This window comes from Schistocerca gregaria, chromosome X (genome assembly GCF_023897955.1).
Source record: "Schistocerca gregaria isolate iqSchGreg1 chromosome X, iqSchGreg1.2, whole genome shotgun sequence".
Taxonomy (NCBI): Eukaryota; Metazoa; Arthropoda; class Insecta; order Orthoptera; family Acrididae; genus Schistocerca; species Schistocerca gregaria.
In genome coordinates, this window is record NC_064931.1 from 753,638,664 (window position 1) to 753,659,877 (window position 21,214).

Consider the following 21,214-nt stretch of genomic DNA (forward strand, 5'->3'; position numbering starts at 1 on the left):
ACAGGTGTTGCTGACCGCAGTGCCGTATTCTGTCTGTTTACAGCTCTCTGTATTTGAATATGGTGCTGATACCAGCTTCTCTGGTGTTTCTGTGTATGTCCATGTTGGTATTGTGAGCTACTCTAGAAGTCAACATGTCAATTTTAAAACAACAGTTATGCACGCACATATTATGCACAAGTTGCATACAAGTTCATTTCATGAACAAATGATGCTGTCTCCTTCCTGTAGTTGAGAGTCATATATATAGTCACGAACAGTTGTTTTTGTGGAGTAATACAAGAAATGTTGAAAATTACATATTAATGAAGAAGGAAATTAATATTGTAAGTAATTTTATTTGTGATTTGTTTTACATATAGACATTCTTTGGCTTCTCCAGAGACAGAACATACAGAATGTTCTCACAAATAAACTTCACTTTGAAGTTTTACTGACGGGTTTTCCAGCAAGCTCTGTATGATCTGCTTTCCTCCCTCTTCAATGAACATTGGGCAGTACCTTTTTGCTGAAAAAGAATTAAAGAAATAATGAAAAATATTACAACATACACTCTTTCACTTTTTGATGGTGAGCTCATAAAACACATGAGAGAGAGAGAGAGAGAGAGAGAGAGAGAGAGAGAGAGAGAGAGAGAGAGAGAGAGGAGGGGTGGGGGGGGGATGAGCGAATCTCGTATAGTGAATACGGAAGAAGTGCGGTGAGGAAGCGGTGAAACTTAGAGAGATACAGGAAAACAAGGATAGAAGTCAAGTGCAGAGAGAACTTGTCCAGTGATGCAAATGGGGTGGGAGGAGGGCAAGACAGTTGCAGACCACGACAACATTAGAGCATATAAGAGGACAGCTTATATACTGTGAGGAGTTAAAAAAATACATCAAAATGCACACAGAAACTTAATAATATAACTGAAGTTACTCTTAACATTTTTTGTGGTGGGTGGGGGGGGGGGGGGGTGGGGGGGGGGGACGAGAAATAAGAGTACACTCTTATGAAGGAGGCAAGGTTTGATGGTGGGCAGAGTGCAGGAGATTGAGGCTGGGAGGATTGCAGAACTGAAAGATGTGATAGAGGAGCAGTTCCCACATGTGCAATACAGAAAAACTAATTTTAAGGGGCACAGCAAGGGAGGGAGGGAGGGAGACAGTGCTATTTGAAACAGTTGCATAGTGACATGGGTGGACAGATGGCTGAGCTCTACCTCCTCCCATCCCCAACACATACTCTGGTCCCCTGTATCTTTGTGTGTGACATATAACTGCCACTCTTATCTCGATATCTTGCAACCCTTATTGCTTGCCTCTTCCATAGCCACACTACCCACATCATTTGATATAACCGCTAATCCTAGTGAGACCATAGCTATCGGAGAGTATAGAGACCCCGGTCGGTTAGAGTTAGTGTGTGTGTGTGTGTGTGTGTGTGTGTGTGTGTGTGTGTGCGCGCGCGCGCGCGTCAAGGGGGGAGGGGGCGTGAGTGCCCCCCCCCCCCCCCCCCCACCCCCCCCCTGTGTAAGATCACGAAAGATGATGGATGATGCAGGCATCAACTGTATTCAGCTGCACGACACAGACTACAATATGTTTCACCATGATTCACTGATTTGGACAAATTTTTTGTTTCTCTTATCACTGTAGAAGGTTGTTATAAAATTGGAATATAATGTAGGCTGCTTTCTCTTTCATGATGAAAGTCTTACCAGTGAAGAAAGCAAGGGCTGGTATAGTAGGAGGATGCAAAGGATAAATTTTGTATCATGATAATAAAAGAAATACGAACATTGAAGTGGACTGCAGTTGTTAGATGACATCTCACAAAGCTGTTGCAGAGATTATGTGATCATCAAACTGGTATTTTAGATTGTCTGGCAACAGGCTACAGTAATGTGCACTTTACTTCAGAACTTAAATTTATGGATTAATTGTGATGAAAATGGTTGTGTATTTACACTGTGCACATCATTGTGTTACAAGAGGACTGGTTCTTGGGTGTTTCATATTGGGACTAAGCAAATTTGTTGGTAACTAGTATGGTACAGAAAATGTACTAATAGCTCCAACTGGTTGGGACTGACAAGAAGTAAAGCAATGGTGATGTTTTTCATGAATTTGCAGGGTGAATTTATACCAAAACACACATATCTGGCACAGGCATAAAAAATGTGGACAATAATGGATTCATGATGTGGATCAGGTATAAAATGTTAATATTTAGATATTACTTATGGTAACATTAATAGCCAAAGTTTTCAGAACTGACATATAATATCACACAAATCAGTTTGATTTAGTTGAGTGGGTAACTTCCAAAGAATGTCTCTGCTGATATGCCAAACAAAATCCAACTGCAGACACCAAATTATTAGGTACCACTGTGAGCTCATTGGATAAGCCACATAAAATTTCCATCAACAACAAACATTATCAATCAAATTGTGGACAATAGTCACAACAAACATAGAAATAAAGTGTCTGAAAACATACATAGGGAGGAGGGAATAATTCCATCAACCCAATCAACAGAGTTAAGGCCTTGATTGCATGAGTTATCAAGTTGTCAGAAAACATGCATTCAATAAATGCATTATTTCCAAGAAAAAGAAAAAGAAAAAGAAAAAGAAAAAAGATTGTCTTCTATCTTCATAAACTTACCATTCTTTGTACAAACATGATGGATGGCCCACACTGCCCACAGCTGAACTTGATGTGTCTCAAAACATTTCAATAATGGAAAAAACGGTTGAAATGATCGATAAGCTACCATTTCCCCATCTGGCGTTTCCCAGTCTATTACAACTTCTTCCTAAAATTGAAAGAGCAATTTCTATTGTGTCACTAGTTTTTGCACAATAGACAAGCAATATAAGAAACTGTTTCACAAACATTAGCACATACTTAGCACTATGCAAAGTGAAATAACCAAAGCAGTATTCTAAACAAAACTTCGGAGGGAAAATATTATAAATATTTAAAGCTGACACAACTTTTGATGAAAAGCCATTTCGGCTGCTAGTGGATACTTTATTAAGTTCATGACTTATTTCAGAATTTACAGTCAGGCATCTTTTTCCTGGATGTTGCTTCTCAACAGCACAATCTTCAAACCCATTCAAAAATGGCTTGACTGTAAAGGCCAAAACCAGTCGCAGAATTAATAATGAATAATGAAGCCAATTTCATTAACTGAGTACAGTTGTAGAATTACAGCACCCTCTGAAGATGGAAAAAACTAATAATAACAGTTTTACTTTGATACATTAAATCTCAATGTCACTACTGCTTGTTTCACAAGTTTGCCACATTAACCCAGTGGATAGTGCTCCTGACCAAGTGAAATAAGAAAAAAATGAGGCTGTCTTCAGTGTAGTAATGAACAACATAAGTAAGCTATAATGTGTACTGAGAAGCATACAAATAGAAAATATATGACGGTAGTAGCTGTTCCCGAAAGAACAGTTACCATTGATGACCATGCAGCTTTGCTAGAATGAAACGATAATTAAATGGACACCCTAGCTGCAAACAGGCGTTGATATACTTCATTGGGGACATGTTGAAAATGTGTGCCCTGACTGGGACTCGAACCTGGGATCTCCTGCTTACACGGCAGACGCTCTATCCATCTGAGCCACCGAGGGCACAGAGGATATTGTGCCTGCAGTGACTTATCCCTTGCATGTTCCCCGTAAGACCCACATTCCCAACATATCCACACCACTACATTCGTAGTGCTCTGAATAGATGTTTGCCCATCGTACTCATTACTCGTGGCAGATTAATCTACCAAGTCCTGTACCAGTTTGTGCATAGCGTGTGCATTCGCACAAGGCCAATAGCCGGGCAGCCATATTTTAATTATATATGACAGTAGTATCTGTTCCCAAAAGAATGGCTTCTTGGCCATTGACCTTCTTCTGCAAACGCACACGCTATGCCCGAACTCGTTCGGGACTTGGTTGATTAACCTGCCACGAGTAATGAGTATGATGGGGAAACATCTATTACGTGCACTACGAATGTAGTGGTGTGGACATGTTGGGAATGTGGGTCTCACGGGGAGCGTGCAAGGGATAAGTCCCTGCAAGCAAAAGGGATAAGTCCCTGCAGGCGCAATATCCTCTGTGCCCTCAGTGGCTCAGATAGATAGAGCATCTACCATGCTAGCAGGCGATCCCGGGTTCAAGTCCCGGTCAGGGCACACATTTTCAACATGTCCCTAATGAAGTATATCAATGACTGTTTGCAGCTAGGGTGTCCATTTAATTATAATTTCAAATAAAAATGTTTTGTTGTTTGAAGATTACAAGGCGTAGAATGTATGGCAGATATAAAATTACCAGCACAAAATAATTGATAACATCATGTGAGGTATGTCAGCAATCTTACAACAACTTTATTTTCCAAATTAGTATTGTAGTAACACGGTTCACGTTTTCCATCGCACTTCACATAGCGTAGACAGGGAACTGTCTCCTAGGCATGCCCGATGTGAACTGACTGGGCACGGCCCCTGCTGCCTGAGTTGTTGTTGTTGTTGTTGTTCCGCCGGCAGAGGTCACGGTCGAATTCTCGCGTGCCCTCTGTTCCGCTGGCAGAGGTTGCAGCCGAATTCTTGCGTGCCCTCTGGTAGACGGGACTCTACTTGCGGCAACTACCATCCGTGACGTGCCGTGCCGATGTGCGCCTCCCGCGATCTTTCTGGCGGCTACTGCACTCCTCCTCCTCCTTCGGGGGGGTGAAGCCACTGTGATCCACTGCATCGGAAGGTGGAGCGTCGTGCAGGAGCGATTACCTCCATGTCCATCGGAAGGCTGGAGCCGAGGGGATCAGCCAACTCTTGAGCCGGAACCTTCGAATATGGCCGGAAGTCACCCATATGAAGAGGCCCCCGTCGTTCCACCACCGGAGCCCGGGACAGAAAGGGAGACAAGCCGTCGTACTCCAGATCCTGGTCCACGTTGGGAGGGGCAAGACCCAGTGGCGGGGATGACGGGGAAGGGACAACCACAGGTGAACCAGGCTCCTGAGAAACCGGGCCTGCGAGGGGGGCCGGCTCTCGCTGGGGCATCTCTAACGATGGTGCTGCCGGTGCTGGAGCTACTGGAGGCTGCCAAGGCTGAGAGCCATCGCAGTGTGATGGAGTCACAGGGGCGAGGGGCGATAGCGTCGCCTGAGAAACCAACACGGGTGCCGGCAATGGGGAAGCCAGTGCCTGAGGGGTCGGAGGTTGGATGCCCAAAGGTGGACATAGATCATTTTGGTGACGACGTACCTCCCGGTCCCCCGCCTGCAACGTATAGAGCCGGCGGCCATTTCAGTACAGGACCACCACCAGTATCCAACGCGGATTGCGACCAAATCCACGTGCCCAGACCGGCATACCCGGTGGAAAGCTGGGTACTCCGTTTTGCGAAGACTGGCAAGGACCAGGCCAGAGGAGATGCAGCAGAGTCCTAGGTTAGTGCCCTTGGAGGAGCTCTGTGGGGCTGTGTTCACCCATTGGTATGGTCCGGTATGCCATCAGGAAAAACGTCAATGCCTCCTCCACAGGAAATTCGGGCACATACTTTTTCATCTGCGTCTTAAATATGCGCACCATACGCTCAGCTTCCCCATTCGATTGTGGATGAAAGGGGAGAGAGCAAATGTGCTGAATACCGAAGCGCCTACAAAAATCCTGGAAGGTCTGAAAAATAAACTGAGGTCCATTGGCCGAGGCCAGGGTGACTGGCAGACCTTCCACAGAAAAGATTTTTGCTAGTGCCTGGATTGCAACTTCTGAAGTGGTTGAGGAGCAGCGAACCACATATGGGAATCGGGAATAAGCGTCAATGACAATGAGCCAAAAGCCATTGAGAAATGGGACCGCAAAATCGATGTGAACACATTCCCATGCCTGGGTTGCAGGTTGCCATGAAGAGAACGCTGACCTGGGAGATGCCTGTTGGCTCGCACACTGGGAACAGGCGGCCACCAAGTGCTCAATTTCTCTTCAATACCGGGCCAGTACAATTGTCTGCGAGCCAAGGTTTTAGTACGGGAAACACCCCAGTTCCCCTCATGTAATAACGTGAGGACTTCCCTTCGCAAACTTGCAGGAACAACCACGCGAGGAGCTGTATCATCAGTAGCCAGAAGGAGAAATCCTTCCAAGACTGAGAGGTGGTCTCATAGAACAAAATAATTACGAAGAGGGTCCGAGGCCCAGCCTGGAGGTCGGGATGACAACCCCTGCTGAATGAGACGAACTACTTGCCAGAGAACCAGGTCAACCGCCGTTTCCCTGGCAACTCTAGAACTAGTGATCGGGAAGCCATCAACCGCTTGGCGGGACACCACATCCAAACGAAACACATAATCTCCTCTCAATCGAACTTAGGATCCGGGCCCACTGGAAGACGGGAAAGAGTGTCTGCATTGACATGCTGTCCGGTAGGGTGAAAATGAATGTCATAATGGTAGTTAGAGAGGAACAAGGCCCAGCGCTGTAGTCTGTGGGCAGCCCTATCCGGAATGTGAGAGGCGGGGCCAAATAACGATTTTAATGGCTTATGGTCAGTGATTAACTGAAACTTCGTGCCATACAAGAAAGGGTGAAACTTGGTAACAGCGTAGACAATGGCCAAAGCCTCTTTTTCCACCTGGGAGTAATGGGCCTGCGTGGGACTAAGGGTTTTAGACACAAAAGCCAGTGGCTGCTCGGAACCATCCACGCTGCGATGGGCCAGGGCCGCCCCCACCCCATACTGTGAAGCATCTGTAGCCAGGACCAACGGCTTATGGGGGTCAAAAGTAGCCAAACAAGGCGCTGACGTGAGGAGGCCCTTCAACGAGATGAACACACGCTCGCATGCAGGTGACCAATCAAAATTAACATCCTTGCGCAGAAGACAGTGTAGGGGGTGGGCTATGGTGGAAGCCCTGGGAATGAACCGGTGGTAATAGGCAATCTTGTCTAAAAAAGCTTGTAACTCCTTCAGTGAAGCGGGCTGCGGAAGGTAGATGATACCTTGGACCAAACTTCCTAGCGACTGGACACCGTGCCACATACTCAATGGACAGTTGGAAGACATTTGACTTACACAGGTTGCAACGCAAGCCCACAGACCTGAATTTGAGAAAGAGCGTGCGAAGGTTGTGCAAGTGATTCTTTGTGCTGCGGCCTGTGACAATGATGTCATCCAGGTAATTAATACAATGAGGGATTGTTGACGTGACGTGCTCAAGATAATGCTGGAATATTGCCAGGGCACTGGATATTCCGAAGGCCAACCGCTGGTATTGGTAAAGGCCAAACGGGGTGTTGATGACCGCCAGCCGTTTGGAGTCCTCATCAAGTGGTATCTGATGATAAGCCTCCAAAAGATAGATTTTCGAAAAATATAGGCTTTCCGCCACGGCGGAGAACAATTCATCAGCATGAGGCAAAGGATAGGTGTCCACCACCAATTGGGAATTAATGGTGGCCTTGAAATCGCCACAAAGACGTAATTTTCCCGAGGGTTTCCTGACAATAACGAGGGGCGAAGCCCACTCACTAGAAGAAATGGGAAGAACGAAAACTAGGGCTGTCAGCCGGTCTAGCTCTTCTTTTACCTGAGGGTGGAGAGCCAAGGGGATCTGCCTCGCGCATAGAAAATGTGGGCGAGCCAACGCCTTCAACGTTAAGTGAGCTTCAAAGTCTGAAACACACGCCAGGCCCTCCTCAAAGATATCCGGAGAGTCAGAGATCAAAGATTCCAATGATTGATAGGGAACGTCTTCGGAGACCAACTGTATGGTTTCAGCGATAGAAAAACCAAAAGCTTGAAAGGCATCCGAGCCAAATGGTTAGCAGAGCTCACATCACTGACAACAATAAAAGTAATAGGCTGAGTGACTTATTTGTAAGTCACGTCGGTAGTGAATTGACCCAGTAGAGGAATGAACTGTTTACCATAACCACATAGACGCCGGTAAACTGACGCCAATGGGGGCGACCCAAGGTCGGAGTAAGTTTGTGCAATCAACAAAGAAACTGCTGCGCCCGTATCTACTTGCAGTTGTAATCGGAGTGACCGAACCGACACCTCGATAAAGAGTTTGTGTGCTGATGCGTCGGGAGCCTGGCCTGATGAAACTTCCTGAATGTAAATGTCCACGTCCTCTGTACCTGCTTCTTTCGATTCTTTTGAGGCTGAGCGGCAAACATTAGCAATATGTCCTTTTTTATTACATTTGCGACAAACGGCTCAACGCTGGGGGCACTCTGACTGAACATGATGTGTATAGCACGACGCACAGGACGTTAACAGGGGCCGGCGGCTGGAACTCTGTTTACGCGCCATGCAGGAGCGGCCGTAATGGCCGGATTGTACCGCTCGCATGTCGTCCACCCTAGACACAGTGGACGCGGCCGCACCGCCCTGAACTGCCGCGATGTCGCACCACGCTTCCAACTGTTGACCTGCGGTGTGAAAGACTTCATACGATTGAGCAATGGACAGCACTTCCTCAAGGGAAGGGTCTTCTAACTGCAGGGTCCGTTGCTGGACCTCCCTATCATGACGTCGCGCACCATAACGTGGGCATACAACTCTTGCGACTGCTCCGTGACAAAATGACACTTGTGACTAAGACCGTACAGGGTAGCGGCCCACGCCCGATAAGACTGATGGGGTTGCTTCTTGCATTGATAGAACTTGACCCTAGCTGCCACAACACATGCATGCGGCGGCGATAATATGAAGACAGCAATGAACACAATGCGTCAAAAGACAAGGACGAGGGCTGCTGCAACAGCGCTAGCTGCCGCAAAACTTGATACAGTGAGGGAGATATCCAAGACAAGAAAAGAGCACGACATACCTCTGCATCGGCAACATGAAATGCCTGGAAATGCTGCTGAAGGCGATGTTCATATGCACCCCAATCCTCCGCCGTCTCGTCATACAGGGGAAAGGGAGGAGAGAACGGCGCTGGAGCAGACTGCGTGGAGAGCAACGCCGGGAGCACTTCTTTCATGGTGGCCATGCCGTGGATAAGCTGCGAAACCGGAACAACGACGCAACATGCGGAATAATGACCCTACTCATCGCCAATTGTGTAGTAATACGGTTCACGTTTTCTGTCGCACTTCACATAGTGTAGACATGGAACTGTCTCCTAGGCATGCCCGATGTGAACTGACTGGGCACTGCCTGTGCTGCCTGAGTTGTTGTTGTTGTTGTTCCGCTGGCAGAGGTTGCGGCCAAATTCTTGTGTGCCCTCTGGTGGACGGGACTCTACTTGCGGCAGCTACCATCTGTGACGCGCCATGCCGATGTGCACCTCCCACGATCTTTCTGGTGGTTACTGCAAGTATTCTAGGCCTAAATTTCAGTGTAGCATAAATGAATAGCATATAATATGATACACTTAGTAGTTAATGGTACAAAAGATAAAGCCATGATCTAATCCTAATGGAAGTGAAGAACAGAAAAGGCAGAATTCAACAAGAAACTAAACAGTAAAAATAAGAACAAAATAGTAGTTAGATAATATTGGGTAATCCAAACACATACTAGAAGTTCGCCTTACGTCATGTCACTAAAGAAAGGGAAGAAAATTAGGCTTTAATGTCCTATTGACGATGAAGTGATTATGGACAGTGTAGAAGTTTGGATTGGACAAGGATGGGGAAGAAAACTAGGCACACTCTTTTCAAGATGTGAAAAATTAAACCTGTATGGCCAGAATGGTATTTCAACACATGTTTTCTTGAACGCAAATCTATTTCCATCTAAAGTATTAGAGTCCCATGACCCTCATGAACTTTCCATTATACGCTCAACGTATCACAGATGAAGCATCATGGGATACATCCTAGTGTATTTACAACTTTATGATAGATCAATGGTCTGCCTCACTACCAGTGAGACAACTCTCCACATTGCAACCACTCAGAAACATTTACATAAAAAACTCTGTGGAAAGTAGCACAATTGAAACATTATTGTCTAATGATAATAATGGAGCCTGCAGGATGCATTCTGCAATAAAAGGTACCCATAATGAGATCAAGTATGACCTTAAGCTGACTAGGAGTGAAGAGGCTATGACTTTTTAAACAACACAGCATTTCCTGCCGTCGTTAAGCTACCCCAACAGAGGATACCACCACATTTCCACCAACGGAGTTAACATACTGCATGGTTCGTGAGCCAACAAGTTGACGAGCAAAGTTCATGAACTACGTAATATATTGAGACAATCATGTACGGAGGAAAGATGAACTGGACCTATAAGAAATATATGGAGATCTTTTAAAGGATCACAGCAGAATACAGTTTAACTACTTTCAACCATCACGTCACTGGCTGTTGGCCTTCCCAAGGCGAATGACCTACACTGTCCACCTACAGAAACATTAACACAAGATCCACAGTAACATTTACCATCAGAGAGAAAAGCTGTAACTAGTCATGAAAAAACAGTGACAGAGCCCATTGTGATAAGCAATGATATTCACACAAGCTAGACTGCACAGCTGTGTGGGCAAAAAATTGTGACAATCGAGAATAGTGGTACTGTTGGAACATGGATAATACAATGTGTGGTCGTAAAGTTTTTATCACAATAAAGTGAAATTTCTAGTTTTTTTTCTTTTCTGCAGGTACATGTCTGCAGTTCTGGCACAACAGAAATCCCTGTGCCAAAGTAACATAGCTCACCATTAAAGGAGCCGAAAGGAAATGGTGCAGCCCACTGATAAAATGGTGTGTCATGTGGCAATTAATTTTCAGGATTTGATGGAAAACAATGTTGCTACAATCCATGGAAAATTTGTGGCAGTCACACCTATAAAGCCAAGCACCACCTGTAGATACTCAGAAGCGAACCTGGATGAAAAAAGAAATGTTATTAAATACATTAACACAATGACACTTACAGCCAACAAAGTAATAAACAAACTGATCACAGGTGGCTCTGTCACATACAGAATACCCTTATGAGAAGTAAAAATACAACACAGTGCTATCTTAACTGCAATCAGTAGCTTTGCTACCAGTGTATGGGAACAGGAGAAAAAGGGTGTGGGCCAAGTGCAAGGTTGGGTTACACTGGGTTAGGGTGTGGGCCAAGTGCAAGGTTGGGTTACACTGGGCTCAGAGGAGAGTATTCATAAGGCTCACGGGTGTCTTTGAAACCTCACCAGCAGACTCGCTGCTTGTCACTAATCTGTGAATATAACCAATTAATGTAACTATTATGTAACAGGACCATATGGTGCTGGTTATGTAATCAAGACCCAGAACAAGTAGAGAAAATAACAGCTATCATAATAAATGGCACTTGCAAGACTAGACTGTGGTGTATGGCAGTGGGAATGAGATGCCAGTGATGCAGGTCAAAGGATGTACATGTTCTTCCCAGATGTCAGACAGGTAAAGAATGAATCATGCCAATACCAGTCTGGACATGATTCTGTTCTGGATGTAACGCACTCTTCATCCAATTCATCTCCACATAGAAATACATTAATGTGGAGAACAGGGCACTCTTTAACACATCAGCATTCACTGCACACAATTAGAATCACAAAGGACACACAAAGACATACTGAGCACACAAATGTAATGAGACAGTTCAGAAGTAAGCAGTTTACTATGTAGGTATTATTGTGCTTTGTTGTAATGTAAAAGCAGATGTTCCTGAACAGCCTCGTGGAAAACAACATGGAGAAACAAATTCAGCAGTGTTAAGTATGAGCACAACATGTGCGGATTTAAATGGGGACTACTCTGAAGACCACCATTAATGAACAAATGTAATGTGAGCAGCAGTCTTTTTTTATTAAATGAAAACAATAATATGTAGCTGTGGAACCAATATGGACCAACAAATAAAATTCTCCTTCAAAAGCAATGAAAAGATCACAAAATTTTTTAGGCTGAAGTAAGTTTTCTTCTTAACTTGATTTCTTGTGTTCTACAGTAGTTCCTTCCCTCTACAGACACTATTCCACAAACATATTTAAATATTTCAACATAACTGCTAGATTTGTGTTCTAGCACTGTGGTTACAAAATAGTAACATTCTAGCTTATTTAAATGTTTCTTCTGTTCAGGATAAGTGTAGCAATACTTACAAGTTCTTCTAAAAGCTCCTGCCTTGTTACTGTTTCGACAGTCCACAACTCACCCCCATCACTTGCTAAGTGAGCTACTATTCCAGCAGCAAAGTAGCTTACATCAATGTGAGAAGAATGTAGAAGCTTTCTGTAACAAATATTTCAAGATAATATTTTTCTCAAACTCCCAGTATTGCCAATAAATGGATATTATATTCCTTATCTCAGTAACTACATATAGCAATTATGTCATTTTAAATATTTAAGTGGACTCTTGAACCACACTTTAATAGAATCTGTACTACATACACTCTGATCAGTTGTAGCAGCAGCTGGCGTGCATCCCATTATTTGCAAGCCAATTCCTTTTCTGAAAAACACTAGATTAGATCAAGTACGGGGTCCCACAGGGTTCGGTCTTAGGTCCTTTACTGTTCTTGATATACATTAATGACTTACCATTCCACATTGCTGAAGATGCAAAGTTAGTTCTTTTTGCTGATGATACAAGTATAGTAATAACATCCAAAAACCAAGAACTAAGTGATGTAATTGTAAATGATGTTTTTCACAAAATTATTAAGTGGTCCTCAGCAAACAGACTCTCTTTAAATTTTGGTAAAACACAGTATATACAGTTCCGTACAGTAAATGGGACAACTCCAGTAATAAATATAGACTTTGAACACAAGTCTGTAGGTAAGGTAGAATTTTCAAAATTTTTAGGTGTGTCCATTGATGAGAGGTTAAACTGGAAGCAACACATTGATGGTCTGCTGAAATGTCTGAGTTCAGCTACGTATGCTATTAGAGTTATTGCAAATTTTGGTGATAAGAATCTCAGTACATTAGCTTACTATGCCTACTTTCATTCACTGCTTTCGTATGGCATCATATTCTGGGGTAATTCATCGTTGAGTAGAAAAGTATTCATTGCCCAAAAACGTGTAATCAGAATAATTGCTGGAGCCCACTCACGGTCATCCTGCAGACATCTAGGGATCCTCACAGTAACCTCACAGTATATATATTCACTTATGAAATTTGTTGTTAATAATCCAACCCAGTTCAAAAGTAATAGCAGTGTGCATAGCTATAACACCAGGAGAAAGGATAATCTTCACTATGTAGGGTTAAATCTGACTTTGGCCAAAAAGGCGTAAATTATGCTGCCACAAAAGTCTTTGGTCACCTACCCAACAGCATCAAAAGCCTGACAGATAGCCAACCAACATTTAAAAATAAATTAAAAGAATATCTAGATGACAACTCCTTCTACTCATTGGCTGAATTTTTAGATTTAAAAAAAAATCACCAACTTAAACATGTATTTTGTGTAATGTAATATGTTGTACAGACATCTTTTCTGACATGTTCCACATCATTACGAAGTGTCGTATTCATGATCCATGGAACAAGTATTAATCTAATCTAATCTAATCACTCTCTTTGCTTTCTATATCTCAGTGCTTCTAGGACACCACAGATATTTCCAAATAGCTGATGTCTTTCGCGGTATGAAGGTATCTTAAATATACACAACTGACTGCGATATACTCTTAATATGTTGAATGTCAACTGCAACTGGAGCTCATAATCTTTGTGAATTAGAACCTACTCATGCCACAAGAATGATGGTCTGGGTTTTTTCACAGGCTACAGTGGATGATTAGCAAAATTACACTTAAGTCCCACTTAACAGATTAATTTCTGCACACTCTTGTGTGCAGGTGTTATCAGATGGAACTTAAGTGCCTCATATGTGGACAAAAATCATGGTATACCTATCCAGTATGATACAGAAGTGAATACCATGAACATTACTACAGCCAAAGCTTCAGAAGATACATTTTGTCATGCACTGCATAGTTGCTACTTATGAAGGACTTTGAGCAGAACTGTGTCTCCAATAACATAACAAAAATGTTATTTTGGGATTATGTCTTGCAGTCTGGGTAACAATATTATTCATAGCAATTGCTCAAAATATGACTCATACATTTCTCTCTTGAGAATATAAGTTTTAGAAATTGTGACTTTACCTCATCTAAGCTAACCTCAGCTGTCTTTGAAATAGCAATGTTGAAAGTTAATCTTGAAGACATCAGAATCAGAAACACTAGAAGAAGGCTCAACAACTATAAAATTGGGGACTAAATATGGTCCTATTGCTTAACAACATTGCAGAGCTTCTGTTTTTGGTTAGCAAACTTACCTCCCAATGCTAGTCTAAAAAAAGACATTGGGTGCATGGGGAACTGCTGGTCATTCCCTTTCCTGTTCCACTCACAAATGGGGTGGAGGAAAAATCGTTTGCCTGTATGCCTCTGTATCTCTGTATGAAGCTTAATTTCTCTTATTTTGTCTTCGTGGTCCTTATGCAAGATGTATACTGGTGACAGCAGAATTTTTTTGCAGTCAGTTGCAAATGCCGGTTCTCTAAACTTGTTCAATAACGTTACACAAAAAAATGTCGCCTGTCCTCCAAGGATTCTGATGTGAGTTCACAGAGCATTTCCATAAAACCTGAGTGATGATTAAACCAACTGATAATTAATCTAGCAGCATACTTCTGAATTACTTCAATGTCTTCCTTAAATCCTATGTGTGTTTTCATTTATAGATGAGCTAAACTTTCCAAGAACTCTCCTGACAAACAGAAACTGACCATTAGCCTTCCCAACAAATGACCTTATCTGCTCATCCCATTTCATATTGCTTTGCAATGTTACACCTACATATTTCATTGATGTGACTGTGTCAAGCTGGACTCGCATTCGGAAGGACGACGGTTCAATCCCGTCTCCAGCCATCCTGATTTAGGTTTTCCGTGATTTCCCTAAGTCGCTTCAGGCAAATGCCGGGATGGTTCCTTTGAAAGGGCACGGTCAATTTCCTTCCCCATCCTTCCCTCACCTGAGCTTGCACTCCGTCTCTAATGACCTCGTTGTCGACAGGACGTTAAACACTAATCTCCTCCTCCTCTGTCAAGCAGCACACCATTAGTACTGCATTCAAATATTACAAATTTGTTTTACCTACTGATCTGAATAACATTAGTTTTTCTGCACTTAGAGCAAGATGTCATTGAACACACCAAATAGAAATTCTGTTCAAGTCACCCTGTCTCCTCCTATAGTCACTCAATGGTGACACTTTACCATGCACTACTGCGTCATCAGCAAACAGTCACAGATTGCTGTTCACCCTATCCATCAGATCTATATCTCCATAGAGAACAAGTGAGGTTCTATCACTCTTCACCAAGGAATTACTGATGATACTCTTGTTTCTGATTAACACTCATAATGCTGCACAATGTACTGTGTTCCGTTACTTAAAAAGTCTTTAAGCCACTCACATATCAGAGAACCTAGTCTGTGCCTTCGGCAGAATGTCTGTGCCACATACAAATGCGTAAGCCACAAACAAAGCTGAATTCAGTGTGAGTGGAGCACTGAATAAACACCAAGAACAATAACCAGCAAGTCAAGGTCCAGAGTAAGGCAAGTATCAATATAGGAGCTAGGTGTGACTGGAAACAACATATACAGAATACTATACAAGACTGAGCAATGGCAGTTTGCTTTGCCAGTGGCTATCACTGGTTCAGCCCACGTGACCCGCATTTAACACCTCTGGCAGCGTTCCTTGCTCATGATCTGCAAAGCCTCTGATGCTCTACTGATATTCTCCACTAACGGAGATATTAAATCATGTCCTGGAACCAAGATGATGTAAATTGAGGCCCAATGCCCAACACCAGTGCACAAAGTGCCCACTCCATAGCCAAAATTTTCTTGAGATGGTAGTATGGGTTCTGGCAGATGGCAAGCACACCACAAATGGGAAGCTTCATAGGGCATCCACTGCCAGCAACCACGTAGCTCCTGGAAACAGCCAGGCAAAATTGATGTAGACCCTCTCCCAAGGGTGACTGGGATGGGGCCATCACAGAAAACGCTGTGCTGGGGACTCTGGTTGAGGGAGAAAGCACAGTACCAGTGGCACATGTATTCAATATCGGTATCAATACCTTCATTTGTATCATTTCTCAATGTGACGCATGAAGGAGCTGGGGAATGTCGGACCATAGTGGGGGTTCTATGACAACCTGGTAGTCGGAGTCCTCCATTGTTAACATTAAGATGCCCTGCATGACACTGAGCCAGCAGTGTAGCACGAAATAATTTCAAAAACTGGGTTAGCCTGGCAGGAAATATGCTCCGGCCACCCTTCCTAGACCACTAAAAAAATCTAGGAAGTCGAGGCTATATCATGCCATCACTGGAATCTCACCCTTGGTCATTTGTAGGCATTGATCCAGGGAAAAACAGTTTTCCGGTGACTGAATTCCATGTCAAAGTCAAGAGAGAGGCAGGACAGGGCATCTACACTGATGTATTGGGTGGTGGGGCAAAAATGGATTTCATAGTGGTACCCATTCAAGAACAATTCCCAGCACTGCAGGTGCTAAGCTGTCCCATCCAGGAGCTTAGAACAATGCCTGAATAAGGATATAAATCGTTCATGGTCAGTCAACAGGATGAACTTCTTGCCATGCAAATTTCTTGAGCCCATAAATGATCGCTTAAGCCTTTCCTTGATTTGTGAGTAGTTGAGCTGCGCAGAATTTAATGTTTTGAAGATGAAGGAAATTTGGCACTCAGAACAAACTGACAATTTGTGGGACAAAATTGCTGCGGTGCCGTAATGGTTCATGTCTGTCGTCGTCAGTGTCATTGGTATACCTGGCATTTATGACATCAGACACAGTGTTGTCTAGAGACTATTCTTAAGGCACTGAAAAGCCTTTTGACAGGTGGCTAACCACACAAATTTGGCACCTGTCTTGCTCAGGTGACAGAGAGGATGCATGATCTGCACTACTTGGGGAGTAAAAGTAGTATAATAAGTGATTTTATCTGGACTGCTACTGTTTAAGGTTAGTAGAGGCTGGCATGCTTATGACTGTGTCGACATTACCACACGCACACATATATTACTCAGAATGTGTCCCAGGTATTAGATGCTTGGAACAAAGAAACTGCACTTTCCCAACTGATAACATAAACCATTTTCCTGAAGCCATTTAAAAGGGATTCAGGATTCTTGTACCATTCAGCATGTATTGACTCTTTAAGACTAATGTCAATCTAATAATTAACACAGTAGTTCTACACATTTTTGGAAAATATGGGTGCACTTGCAACCCTAAACAGCAAGTTATTGCACCAGTATAAGCTAAATGGCTTATTTAAAACTGATATGAAGCATCAAAGCATTAGCTGGAGATAAGCATCCCTTAAATCTGTTTTCGAATAATAGTGGCCCCAGACTGTTTAGTCAACAACTACTCTGGGTGAGGCAGTGGATATAGATCAATGTCAGAATGGGAATTAACAGTGGACTTCAAATCATCACAAATAAATAACGAACCATCTGGCTTTTAATGACATCCCCACCATAGACGTTATCTACTGAATTGAGGAAACCAGGGAAATAAAGCCTTTGCTCTTGAGATGTGCCAAGTTCTGCCTAAACAGCCTCACGAACTGCAAATGGAAGTGGGTAAGCTCTGCCAAATTTAAGCACCACAGAAGGCTTCAAAGAAATGTGAGCCTAAGTTTTGATTCAAAAATCCTCTTATATGAAGTGCTCAGGATGTCAAGTTAAGAAAAAGCCTCTGTGTCTGACACTTGGTCCTCCATTGTGGACCCAAAACTTTTAAAAGCATCTACACTGAAAATGTTAGTAGCAGTTGGGGAGCACACAAATAAGAAAATTAGTATTGCATTCAATGTTTCTGTACATAGTGGCCAGTGACAGTTCTCTGAGGAGAAAATGGCCCTGTAGCAATAAGAGAAGACCCAGTGCCAGGTGGAATGCAGCAGAGGTGGAGTGAGTCAGGTGTTCTTGTTGTTAAAGACACAACACTGCCATTGTTCAGCTGGAATTCCCGTTAACTGGCCAAGCAGCATCAAGTCCAAAGCGAGATTACATAGTGCTGTTGGCTCTACAGCCATAACAGACTGGATGGTTGTGTTGTCCTCATGCCACAGCTGAGCATGCAGGAGGTGGGCCAGTTGTTGACTCACAACAGCAAGGTGACAGTTTCTGCCACGATCCAGCAGGCCATTGCACAATGTGGGCATTGAACTGTGGCATGCTCGCTATTGCAGTCAGGATGGGACTGAAACTTCTTCAACATGCGTGACTGATCTCTCAATACCAAGGAGGGTGAGTGTTTCTGACCTGGCCAACTAACATAACAAAAAAGATCATCCAATGCTGAAGAGGCAGCAGAATAATCAACACACTTAAGTCTCTCATGTGACACCAGCAATCCTGAACCCTGAGAATTTGAGTGAAACTTAGAGGCTGAATTACACAATGAGGATTTGGAATCATTATGTGACCACTGCTTGCAGTGGTGACTAACAAATTGGGAAACTTGAATTTCATTTGTAAGAGCATGCTGATCAGCTGAAGCCCCGATCAGGGGCAAGGTGCACAATCGTATCTCCAATCAATGACTCCGCATTTGAAATTGCACATCCAGACAGTAGAGCAAGCTGTGTATGAATCTCCTTGTTGTCTATAACACTGATTAAATTGGAATCTACCAACAACAAGGTGTGTCTGCTGACCATAGAACTCAGTCAGAGCACAGAGATCACTGAAAGATTACGCACTAGGGCCTGAGAGTGGTTGCAATTTTTGCACTACTTCAAATAAACAACTACTAAAAGACAAAATCATAGCACTTTGCAGCCACCAGAAATGCCATAAGCAAAACAGAACAGCTCATAATGATGGAGGTAAACTCCCCAAATCTCTACAGACTCACTGAAGGTAGCAAAAGCAAGCGGCAGAGTAATCATTGTCACGGCCAATGACTGATGTGGTTGTCACTGCCGAAAAATGAGCTGCAGGAAAACAGCCTGCTGTTGCTGCTGCAGGTTTTCTTGATGCTGGTGCCATTCCTCTTGAACCACAAACTGTTAACTGCTGCTGGACTGACAGCTATTGCTGCCAAAGTTCCACGAACATGGAGTTCATGACACAGAAACCGGAGGTGAACATGTCACCATAAACATGATAGGGTAAGAACTTGTTGCCACTTAAGACAATGTGCCAGATATGAACATGTAAGCCATAAACAAAGCCAAGTTCATCATTAGCGGAGCACTGAATAAACACCAAGCACAATAGCCACCAAGTCAATGTTCAGAGCAAGCTCACTATCAGTATAGAAGCAAGACATGATTCAAAACAACACATACAGCACACTGTAAGAGTCTCAGCTGCAGAGGCTTGCTTAGCCAGTGGCTCAGCCCACATGACCTGCATTCCAAACCTCTGATGTACTCCTTGTTCATGAGCTGCAATACCTTCTGATCTGCTATCAACATCCTCTGCTGATGGGAATATTAAAACTTAGAGCTTCATTAACAGTCTAAAATGTTGCAATATGTCACACACTTTCCAGAAATCTAAAAGTATGAAATCTGCCTGATGCTCTTCATCCATGCTTCATAGGATATCATCAGAGAAAATGGCAAGCTGAGTTTCACAAGAGTGATGCTTTCTAAATCTGTGCTGATTTGTGAACAGGAGCTCCTCCATCCCAAGGGAATTTCCAGTCACTTGGGACTTTGTGTTGGGTGAGAGATTTGCAATAAATGTAAGCTATGTAAGGGGTCAATGCTGAAGAGCACTCTCTGTAAACCCAAATTGGAATTCCATCCAGACCTGGCAACTTACTTGTTTTCACGATGAGAAGAGCACAGAATAAACATCCAAAATGACAGACAGCAAGTCACAGTCCAGAGCAGGGTCAGTATTAGTAAGGAGCTAGGTGTAGGTTCAGTTCCACCTCAATGCCAGGGATGTCTATTTGTATGTCCTCCATACAAAAGTCTGTGAGACATTCAAAAGTGTTCTTCTACATGAATGATTTTTTGAATGCAGACTGTAAAACTTCAGCTTTCCTTTTGCATTCTTCTATTGCCGCACCAGATTGGTTGACAAGTGACTGAATAGAAAAAAAGAAGGCTTCATCCCCCTTAGCTGTTTTACATAAGATCAGATTTTTTTAGGTTCTGTGTAAGTTATTACACCAACATATGACAGTGGAAGTTGTTGCATGCTTCAGGCATTGATCTTTTTATTGACACACAGATTTGTGCTAACTTTTGCCTCTTGAAATTTCTACAGTCTTTTTTGAACCAGAGTTCAACAATCTCTTTTTTTTAACATCTTCCAAATTTTGTTATTAAATCGTAGTGGGTCCTTTATTTCCTTAATCCACTTACTCAGCACTTACTCCTCGACAGCATAATTTACAGTTAGTTTCAACTTTGTCCATAATTCCTCTATGTCCATCACATCGGACTAAACTACATCCATTCATTGCCTAAGTAGGTGCTAAAATTGCATATGTGGTCTTTCCAGCATAACAACTCATCTTGACTTCTTGATGGATTTATTAACTTTAGTAACCAATGTCACTATGACATCATGATAAATAATTCCTGCCTCTATACTGACACTGCTGGTTTGGTGAGGCCTGTTCAAGGTCTAAAATATTTCCAGTGTGTGTGGGTTGCCAAACTAGCTGCTCAAGGCAGTTTCTGGAGACCACATTCACAACCACTTGAAAACACTGTTTGTCCATAACACCTGCAATGAATACATTGACACAACACTCTATACTTGGTAGTTTAAAGTTGTCTCCAACTAATATTGTATGATAGGGGTACTACTGCACTACTGTGCACAGACTTTCTTTGAATTATTCTACAACTGTGAAAGTGGAAATGGGTGGCCAGTGAAAACATCCAATGATTAACTGAGATTCACCTAGGTTGTTTATTTTCATCCAGATAACTTCGCAGTCATCCACAATATTGACTTACATAGAAAAATGTCCTTGTTAACTGAAATGAAAACTCCCTCTTCTATGAAATCTAAGTTCTCACTTTTATATATATGTTTCATGCTTCATTAAATATTTTGGAGTTTTCTACTTTTGAGTTTCATACAACTCTCAGTTATGAAAATAATTTGAGTGTGACAGCTTTCCTGGAGGGCAGTGAATTGAAGGAATTTGTTGCAAATG

At 43.0% G+C, this 21,214-nt stretch overlaps 1 protein-coding gene across 1 annotated transcript in view; it reads right to left on the minus strand.

Moving 5' to 3' along the window:
• Window positions 1-335: 335 nt before the first annotated feature.
• The window catches only part of LOC126298194 (protein zyg-11 homolog B-like), a 224,423-nt gene continuing 203,544 nt past the window's right edge, over window positions 336-21,214 (minus strand). The window contains exons 12-14 of the mRNA XM_049989502.1: window positions 12,109-12,238; window positions 2,652-2,802; window positions 336-508 (exon numbers count right to left, since the gene is read on the minus strand). Of these exons, the coding sequence (XP_049845459.1) occupies window positions 405-508; window positions 2,652-2,802; window positions 12,109-12,238 (385 nt within the window). The 3' untranslated portion in view covers window positions 336-404. The remainder of the gene's footprint in view (window positions 509-2,651; window positions 2,803-12,108; window positions 12,239-21,214) is intronic.